Consider the following 10,608-nt stretch of genomic DNA (forward strand, 5'->3'; position numbering starts at 1 on the left):
ATGGCGAAGGATACGACCCGGCAGACCGCCGGTCTCGAGGAGCGACCCCTGGAGGATACGGCGATAGTTTCGGAGGATCACGAAGGTGAGCCACAGCGAACGCAGGGAGGATGGCCGTGTGTGAAGGGCAGAGGTCACGACGCTGGAGAGGCACGTGCACTTTCGGGTCTCTATTTTTGGCCCGTAAGACGCCCTCCGTCTTTTGCGGAGGGGACCGAAGTAAGGGACCGATACAGCCCAGGGCAGCGTTTCCGGAAGTGAGCGGCCAGAGGTCGTTGAGCTTTTGCAGTAAGAAACGACCTTCGAGACCTTCCTTTCAGGTTAAGATTTCTGTTATTCTATGGTATGGTATCATAAACAGTAATTAATTCATCAATCGAATTTATCCTTTGCTTAAGGCAACGCAACTCTAGAAGCATCACCCGATGGACTTCCATCACAAAACATTAGACTAAAAAGTCAGTAAAACAAATCAAATATCAGATCGACTTTTTAGTTAAGCCTTCAAAAACTAACCCAAAACAGAACTCAGGAAGATCCGAGACGCTTCCGAGTAGACCCGGCTGGATAAATGGATTAAAAAATGCGTGTCACAACCTCGACTGCGGCTCTGCGGAGCATGATTTATGAAAGTAATCTCCCGTACATCGGGTTCGGATTCAAATTAGGGACAATTGATACGCCTCTATCATTACCTTCGAATCGCTCCTTTTATGCTGCTCCCTGTTCCCTTCCAAGACACTCTTACCTCCAAGCCAAGGGCAAGAAAGGAGTCCCCGGATCGGAACACAAACAACCGCGGGAATTTCGGAGGGTTCCCCAGGAGCATCGGATCGAATCACAAGAAAGGAAAGGCAAGGCGAGAGCAACACGTCGCCGTGGAAACTGTTACCACTCCGCGGACGGCCCGGCCGCCTCGCTGTCATTTGCATAATCCTTTATTAGGAAAATTAGAGACCTGTCCCCTTCTGGCGGCGGCCCCGAACCCCCGAAGTCTTCTGCGGGTCCGAGCGAAAGATTGCTACACGATTTTCGGAGATTTTCGGCCCACTTTTCACTCACTTCAAACGGGGAAAAAGGTGAAAATCCCGGCCCATACAACAATAGGATGCTTTTCCCCGGCGTGCCGGCCAGAAAAGGACGAACTCCACCCGGTGGGCCGGTGGGTTAGAAAGAGCGCAACCGAGGACCGAAGACGGATGAGTGTGCGCGCGCGCACGCCACACTAATGCGTTTCTAATCATAATTTATTCACATGCGTGTAAACACACCGGGACCTCTCGGTCGGGGGACCGGCAAGCCCCGGCATTAGACCTAATAAGCCGCCGCCGGTTCGCTGGCGCTCCGGACAGGTTTCCGGGCCCGGGCGTCTTCCCAACAATGGATGGAACACCGTGGCCCGGGTTCGTCCTTTCGGGACCGGTTGGTTTCTGCCTTTCTCCTTGTTTTGTGAGAAACGGGACCGCGCACCGTAAGGATTCGGACTGACGGCGCGGAGCAAGTGCGCCTCCCCCCGTGGCCCTTCGTTTCCTTAGTCCTGCCGATCCTTTGCCGAAGAAAGGCACGAAAAAATGCGAAATTGAATGACGCGAGTTGATGGTTGGCTGTCAGATGGAACCGGTGGTGGGGTGTGTGGCGTTCCGGGGTGTACCGTTAGGAACGAAAAAAAGGATCCATTTCAGTCAAAAAAAAACCCGTTCCATCCGGTGAAGGGACGCGCCAAAAACCGCTTTCACGAAAGTGGTCGCGGCCCAAGCGCGGCCCATGACGTGACTGAGACAGTAAGCCGCGATTTTGTGACCTCTTGGGTCCTTTCCTCTCGTTACAGGACACCACCAGCAGCACGTCGGGCCACGGAGAGGGCGCTGTAAATGGTTCAACGTGGTCAAGGGCTGGGGCTTCATCACGCCGGACGATGGCGGCCAGGAAGTGTTCGTCCATCAGGTAATACGTGTGGCAGTGTTAGGACCTCCGGGATTGTTGATGGTTTCGTCCTTTTCGCAGAGCGTGATCCAAATGGGTGGCTTCCGGTCGCTGGGCGAAAACGAAGAGGTGGAATTTGAATCGAAGCTGACGCGGAAGGGCTACGAGGCAACGAGCGTGTACGGGCCGGCGCACGCCGAGTGCAAAGGCAGCGACTTCCGGCCGTACAGCAAGAAGCGCAAGTTCCGGAAAGTCAGGTAAGACTCGTGGACCGTCGCTTTTCAAGAAGGATTACCTAATGATAATAGTAATTGTAGGTGCTACAATTGTGGGGAGTTCTCGAACCACATTGCGTCGAAATGTGCGCTGGGTCCACTGCCGAAGCGATGCCACAACTGCAAAAGCCAGGACCATCTGATAGCCGATTGTCCCACGAAGCCGCCGGTAAATAATTTTTCATCCTCGTCATAGCATACATCCAGACGAGACAGACAAGGATGAGGATGGCCTTGGTTCTGGAGAGCCGGCCTTCGAACGGCCCAACATGTAATTTGATTGACGCAATAGCGTGAAAAAGTGTGGAATGAAAACCAGAGCCCTTGTGGTGTTTTGGAAAATGTTCGATGGTGTCCGCAAAGATTTGGCACTATTTTGCAGGGAATGTCTGAGGTGGGAGCAAGAAGAGGATGTTGTTGCTGCACAATCCGTGAATTACGGGTTACTTACGAAAGGAAAATCCAAATGACCAGCCGATTGCCGATGAGTGAGAAAACGCTAAAGGCAGTGTACAGGAGGCCGAGAAGGTAGTGCAGGGAAGCTTCAGGCTCGGCGTACTGTAGCCAGTGCTCAGGGCATACGATCAAACAACCCCAAGATGAAAGGATGAGGGTAGCAAAAGCATTCAAACTAAGAAAAATGCAATGCAAGTCGCCCATATGCAAATTTTTTTGCGGGAACAAATGCCCAAGGCACAAAGGCACATTCGACTTCAACACCTTTTTCATTTTGTTTTAGTTGACACTGCCTGACGAAAAGGTAGCAACGACTAAGACGAAGGAGATATCAGAGATGGTGTTTTCTGGCGAGGGCGAAGAGGAAACTTCTCTTCCCCCGGCCGTGGAAGATGAGTTTCCTCTTGTCCCGACCGCGGAACAGGAAGCTCCTCTTGTCCCGCTGTCGTTGTCGTCTTTCGACAATGTTCAAAGTGTAGAGAAATCGGCCGCATTAGAATATGAATTATGTAGGGACTTATTTATTAATTTTATTAGCAGTAAGTTGAAAAATCCCAAGCAGAAGTCAGGTCTTAAATTAGTTAAGGAAGCCATTTATCATTTAACAGAGCCTAAGTTGTTCGTTGACTCCGTGTGGGAGCAACATAGAGACGGTAAAGTCCCTAAGTGGTCAATGTGTACCAACACTTTAGAATTAATATACGAAGCAATTTGTAGTGTGGACCCATTATGCGTTATTGTAGATGGGTCCCATTTGAATCCGAACTATTCGTTTGACTTTGAATTTATTGAAAAAATGAAAAACCTAGTTCGGTGTCCGAAATATTATAAAATGAAAAAAGAAAATAAACAATAATAAAACTCCCCCCATCGGATCCAAGATTTCAAGATGAACCGTTCGTTGCTTATTACTTACTACTATTAATCTTAATTAATTACGGGTAACTGGATTGGCCCAGTAAAGGGCCAAACCTTTCAATTTCATCCATTAAGTGAACTAATGAATGAAATTTACAAATAATGTTGCCGAATAACTCAAGATGTTTTCTTAGGTATTTACGTATACATTTTCGTGCGTATTCTTAATAACTCTCTCGTCGGTTCGTTTCCCCTTAGAAAGAAGTTTTGGATCCCTTCGGAGACTGACTTTGCCTTTCGACTTTTAGTTGTTGCTTCATCTAGGATTCATACGGATTCCGGAAGGATCTCTCACGCCAATCATCAGTGATCGCAATAAATTTAATAAACGAGAATTCGACTATTCGACTAAACTATCAACGGTCGTGTTTGATAAAAGTTTGATTTGAAGAGTAATTTTTATCACTTAGACTTTGGAAGCTTAAAAATTCGGATCGCTCATACTTTACGAAAATAAAACTAAATTAAAAAATTTTACCTAAAATATTTTATTTTTAAAGTTGGTTTATGACCACTTTTTCCCATAGTTGAACTTGACTTTGGAAAGTTGATGTTGTTATTGTTGTTATTATTGCAGTTTTTTAACTGTTTGCATTTTCTTTCTCTAATTTCTCTAATTTCTCTAATTTTATTTTTCGTACTGACGCTGACCGATGGCGGTTTGCGTCTTAGATAGGGCCGACTTAAAAACCTAGGTGGCGCTGCTGCCCAAATCCGGATAAGTGCCATCTATGGGAAAAAGGTTAAACTAACGGGCGCCATCTGTGTGCGCTTTCGGAAAGCACCAGAGAGTGATAGACAGAGATAGGGATAGTAACGCTAGGAAACGAAATGCAAACGGAAACAGGAAACAGGAAACAGGACCGTAAATCAGTACAAATAATAATAATAATAGTCGCAGGAAGCCGTTCCTAACCGTACTTTTTGGGTTTTACTTAGACAATAAGGACTTTACTGAGTTTTTAGGTGTAAATACTAAAGAGTACGTGCAATCGTTCAGCAACGAGGCGACTCCTTTTCTATCGGATGTCCGGAAGGGAACAACGAACTCCTTACTCATTGGTCACTCACGCTTTTCACACACGCGAAAGTGCATCGAACTCCGCGCTTGGCTGCTGAGGCACCGGAAGTGTCTGTGTGGCGCGTATTTTCGCTGCCCATTCACTCCACTCGGCCCAGTTCCGGCCCCCGCCGGCTCGGAAGTGGATCGAAGCAAAGGCAGGATAGGCTGGTCAATGGTTTTTCATTACGATAATGTGATCCAGTGACCCCCGCCCATTCCTTCCATTCGCCAGCCTTCGTAATACACGAGGGCCACGATAGCATAGGGGCAGACAGAGACCGGGGGAACCGAGGTACCTTTAAGTACCGGAACGTCTTAAGGACTCTCGCTTATCGCCGGCGCAGGGGTTATGATTGCGTTACGGGCGGATGGCAAATGGTGGTTTGACGAGCGGATCTCGGGGCTTTCATCTCGCCGAGGACGCCTGACTTCCGTCCGTGGGCCACGCTGTGAGTGTGTGTTCGCAGGATCGATAAAAAACCATGAAATACATCGATGAGTCCAAGTGACGGGCTGAAGCTGAACTGTCTCCTGGTCCGTATGTGTGTTTGTGTCTGGTACCCAAATATTGAACTCAAGTTGAGAATTCAGTCTACTGAGGCATATATTAAGACGGAGAGACGGATATGCTAATATATGCGACGATGCTGATGAACATCCCGTGAGAAGAAATAGCAAAAGGAATATTTGTCTGGGCGGTAGTTGACACATTAACGCTCAAACGGCTATTGCGGAGAGCCTCACAAGTTAGGCACAAAAGTGCTACCACTTCAGTCAATTGTTTGACAATCTCTTCCGGTCAAACCACTAACCCTCTAGATCACCGAAATGTATCCCCGTTACTCGTTAGCTTCCCAAGAGGCTACCGCCCTGTGATACCCATAATCAGCACAAATCAAAGTATCGTAGTTGTTCAGAAAGCTCTTTTGGTTTGCTATTGCTGGAACATTGTGTTAAAGGACTAACCCTTGTGACTCGTCCGAAGATCCTGACCAAAACCTGACCTGAAGTGCGTCAACTTCAAGCTGCCTTTAAGCTTAAACCTGAGCCAACGGACCAAGGCTACCGAGGAAAGTCCAAACAATTAACCATATGCTTGCTTTAGGCATGGATAATAATGTGACTAAATCCCCGTCAGGGACCAAAAATTTATTTCACAAACTCCCGAAAGTCCTCCACAGCAAGAGTTCCCCGAGGTAGCTGACGAGCGTCACTAACTTTAGGCTGCACACGGCACTACTTATTATATTCTTCCATCCCGCTTGGCTTGGGCTGCCGTGTTGTGCCTTTGGCCATGCCTTCAATCTTATCATTATCTTTCCTTCCGTTCGATGGGTTCGTTCCCGTTCGCCCCGCTCTCTCCGTTCCGTTCGTTGCACACTCGAACACGGAAGGACGAAGCGACCGTCGTGCCGTGAGGACGTAAGCGGTCGCTGATTTGCTTACCACCACGGGGAAGGCGTTCGTTCCTGGTGCCTCTTCACGGCTACTTATGCCACGGAAAAATCAGCAACTTTCGTTCAACGCCACGAAACGGCTGATTTGGCGGGGACCATGCCTCGGTTGATAATCTTCCCTGCTTCCCAGGACACTCGGGAACACACGCTTTTCGAGGAAAGAAAGAGAGAGAGCGAGCGTTGGGCTTTGTTAACTGGTGCGCGGGGGGACAAAAAACCAATGCGGCACAATAGGGACACCGGGCACATGCATAACAAAGGGCCCCACCCTTAAGGGCTGTGAAAGAGTGTATTATATTTTTATGCTAGTTTGAACTTTTCGTTATAAAAATGATGAAAGACACAACCTTGGGTTCGGCGAACCTTGCCTCGCGTAGTTTGTAGTGGAGAAGGTCGGAACGCACACCTCCTTATTCTACCGGGGTTCCTTTGGTAAAGAATTCCCATGAGCGAACATCGGAGTAGAACTTGTGCGGTTTTTTAGAGTCATTTTTGTAATCTGTTGTTCGGACCAATTGTTCTCTATCCAAAAGGCTCTACGAAAATCAACACTAATGTAGGTCAGAAGGTGCAAGGTGAAGAACTAACGGATGGAGAATTAAAGCAACCTTTACATCGATCCCACAGCCCAACCCCAGGGCAGGGTAGATCTTTGATCGATGCTGCTGCTCCAGACCTGTGCTTGTCAGAGCCCCAATTTTTGGGCATTCAAGGTAACGTAAACCTCGATAACACGGACAGCACACGGAGACAGCGAGCCAGATTATGTAGGAATTATGTAACGCATTAAACCAAGTTAGATGGAGCAACGGAGCATCGCATCCGAAGGAACGGCAAATGGGTGGCCCGCCTAGTTGCAGCGCCAGTCAGCAACACACCGCCAGCAAGGACTCCGGCCGGCCACCGAAAGTGTGTAACGGAAACGGGCATTCCAAAGCACCAGCAGCTTGGTTCGGCCAAGTCAGACGGAGCAACCGAGCGGAATGTCTCGGCTCCGCGAGGCCAGGATCAAAGGTCTCGCCTCCTCGACATCGGGCTCCCGGGCTGGTGGGTGGGGGGTGGCGTCCTGACCCGCTCGAAGGGCCACTGCGGAATGCCGTTCGTTGGGAAGTTTTTAATTCTTCAAAAATGTCTACTATTCGTGGCTCGCACGGCACGGCCTGGCGTTGGTGGTTTCGCCGCCTGCTGCTGCCTGGAGTGTCTCTGCGTGTCGTCTCACCCGGTTCCACTTTCAACCCCGAGCCGAGACGGTGATGTGGTGTTATGTAATTTCGAGCCCCGACAGTTACGTACTCCGCTGAGCCGGTGGTGTTTGGAAAAATTAGCGAATGGGCCCAGACCGTGTTGAGAAGGTTGAAGATGGGTGGCCCAAGCGATATTTAAAGTCAGTCAGTTCGGAATCCGAATCAAAGCTTTCGCTGCCACAATATTAATAATCGAATCTCGGGTGCTTTGCAGCATTGCATAATGACCAATAGCCGATCCTGAGTTCCGGAGACCGTTTCGGGCGCGCCAGTTAATGCTTTCCGGTCCACCGATCCCGACCGACGGTGGTGGGTTTTCGCGCCTTCCACCACCAAGGAGCGGAACATCTTACCCGGAAGCTCGCCGAAACGCTCTCGGTTCGGGCGCACACCCTCCGACCGGAAGTACCGCTGATCGGGAGCTCGGGGGGGGGGAGGGTAACCAAACAAGGAAACCGACCAAAAAAGGAGGGCGCGCGCGCGCGAGAGAGAGAGAGAGAGCATAATGTGGGCAACGTTCGAAAAGGCACGGCATGGCCACAAAACACGGAGAGCAAAAGGCGAAGAATGCCCCGTGAGCCGAAGCGTCAGCCGCACCCGTCAAATAACCTACATACACAGGGTGGCATTCGCACACATACAGGACAAGGCAGGACCCACAGCCGGAGATGGTCCGCGGTTGCGGATCACCGTTACATCTCTCGCGTTCAGCGCGTTCGGCGGGCCCAAAATGGGCTAATTTGGCCCGCTGAGCTTCAGGAAGGGGGGAGGGAAGGACACACGGGACGCACGGGACGATGTGCCACCCAAGTTCCTGGCCACTAGCTCTCTCGGACTGTTGGCGAAAGGACCGTGCGAGCGAGGATTGATAAAAAGGAACTTATCGCGTATCTCAACTCACGGAGCGAGAGAGAGAGCGAGAGAGAGTGCGTGCGTGCGTGCGGGAGAGAACTGGCCCTGCGCTCCGCCGTGGGAGAGTATAGTGGAGCATATCTCGTGACATCAACATGGCGCTCGGATCACCGAGGGACACACGACCGACCCGACACGACGGCGTCCGCGCTGGTGGCAAACTAGATAAATAAAACTATTTATACTCTCGCCGTGGACGGACGTCTCTGGCTCTGGCCTCTGGCACTGACGCACCTCTGACGGCTCTGTGTGACGACCGACGGGGACGCAGCAGACCGTGCCGTTTCAGTGTGAGCATTCCTCATTCGTTGCCTTCCGTGTGGACGCGGTTCCGGACTGTCTACCCAAGAACCGGCCGTGCCGTCCGTCCGAATAAACCGGGATCCTGTGCCAAGGATCGGGCGGGTGACAACACTTCCTGTCACAGTGGCCGCCGGCCACACGGGAAGCGTTACGTGCGTTACGTGAATGGCGCGCGCGCCTGTCTGTGTGCGTGCTTGTGTTTGTGCGGTGGGGAAGGTGCGCCCCGTTTTTCGGTTTATCCTCGATCCCGGACTCGCGGATTTGGCGTCACCGAAAGTGGCGTTCCGCGTGACGCAGCTGAAGATCCGCGGAAGACGACGGACGCCCTCTTGGTGGCCATCTTGGGGTGGCCATCGGCGGCGCCAACTTTTCTCGTTCGACCGTTCTGATTTCTGCGTTGTGTTGGGTCGTCGTTGTTGGTGGAGACGCCCCGTACTTCAAGGACTTTGCAGCAGAAGCTAGAGGAAAGCGCAGTAGGCATTGGCACCGTACCCCGTGGGGAGGTTTTTGGTGAGGTTAGGAAAAGCCCCCTCCGTCGCAGCGAGTTCTGCGGCGAAATTCGTGAGTCGCTGTGGGCTTACTTGGACCGTGGCCAAGTCGCCGCACCCGAAAACGGGAAGCTGTGGTCGATGATGGGACCAACTCCCTCCATCCCCGCTGCTGCTGCTGCTGCTGCTGGTCGGACTCGGGATGGGCATCTTCCAGGCGCTGCGTGCCGAGTGGGTGATAGAGTGAGAGCGACCGAGTGAGAGAGCTGTGAGAGTGAATCCTGGGACTGGGAGCAGCAGCAGCAGCAGCATCCCGGAAGGGCGACAACCACCGATCCAGTGATGACGACACGCCGACACGTGAGAGAGAAAGAGAGAGAAAGAGAGAGGGACCGGATGAGATGAGGTTCGCTCTTTGGGGGGTCGGGAGGGAGGAGATGCGAAAATTACATAATATTTTCGTCCTTAATTGACAATTGTAATAAATTATACACCAAACGGGAGAGATCGGACCTATCCGGGTGGACCTGCCAAGAGAGAGAGAGCGTGTCGACAGAGAGAAGTAGAAAAACCAAGAGCGACCAAGGGAGAGAGAGAGAGGATGAGAGGCTGTAAGCAAACAGGTGGGGCAGATAATTTAAGGTGCGAACTTCAGCAAGGCGTCCCTTTCAATATATTCACCACGACGACGACGACGACGAACAACAAAACCCAACCGCCCAGTGATCAGTGACAGTTGGCGTTCTGACAGCAGGATGCGTTGATTGTGCTTGGAACGCTACCACATCGTAGCAAACGTTGGATCGAGCGCAGTGCTTGGTGTTTCCAGCGAAAGCTGGGAAGGGATTTTGGGGCGCACATTCAATAATGCGAAATATCCCGTCCACAGCCAGGCGGAAGCAACCAGCTGTAGTACTGCTCCCTGCTCTGGTGTCTGTGTTTGTGTGATGCCTGTGTCAGTGTGTTTGTGAAGCGTGTTAGTGAGAGGGTCTGGAAAGGATTCGATTTTGAAGAAAAAAATAACCCAAAACCAGCCGAAAAAATCGAACGAGCCGAAGAAGAAGTGGAACGGCCATCGGAATAGAGGTGGAGGCCACTCCCAGAGGAAGGTGATTTGTGGCGCTGCGGATTGCGGATGCAACACACGGCGCACGGCGACGGTACCTCCACCAGCACCAGCACCGGAACCCGAAGCTGCTAATCCAATAAAACGGGCTGCTGGGGGCAGCTGGGGGCATTCCATTGCCTGGCGGATCCGATTACACACAAGGAGAGGACTCACATTTCGGTAACGGGCAGTAACAGTCACGGTGAGTGTGATTCGTTTTGTTGATGTCCTATCCCCCCACAGCCCCGGTTTGGGGCTGTTTTACGATTCGGTACCGGGGTTGCCTTGGCCACCTTGGCCAGGGGGGATGGGACCGTAATGATAATGCACGGCGATTAGCACGGCACACCGGGCACACTGGTAACAGACACTTTCACGTCGAAGCCCCAGCCAGTTCCGGGTGAAGAAAAAGAAGGAACACGAAGGAAGAGATTACGGGGACGGTAGTGGTAATGGAAAGT

General features: G+C 51.2%; 1 protein-coding gene across 1 annotated transcript; it reads left to right on the forward strand.

Moving 5' to 3' along the window:
• On the forward strand, positions 1-2,394 carry LOC131215756 (protein lin-28 homolog). Its single transcript, XM_058210152.1, has 4 exons — positions 1-85; positions 1,829-1,944; positions 2,005-2,180; positions 2,241-2,394. Exons 1-4 carry the CDS (start codon positions 1-3, stop codon positions 2,392-2,394), a joined length of 531 nt encoding a protein of 176 aa, XP_058066135.1.
• Positions 2,395-10,608: the final 8,214 nt, after the last annotated feature.

Source organism: Anopheles bellator, chromosome 1 (assembly GCF_943735745.2).
Source record: "Anopheles bellator chromosome 1, idAnoBellAS_SP24_06.2, whole genome shotgun sequence".
Taxonomy (NCBI): Eukaryota; Metazoa; Arthropoda; class Insecta; order Diptera; family Culicidae; genus Anopheles; species Anopheles bellator.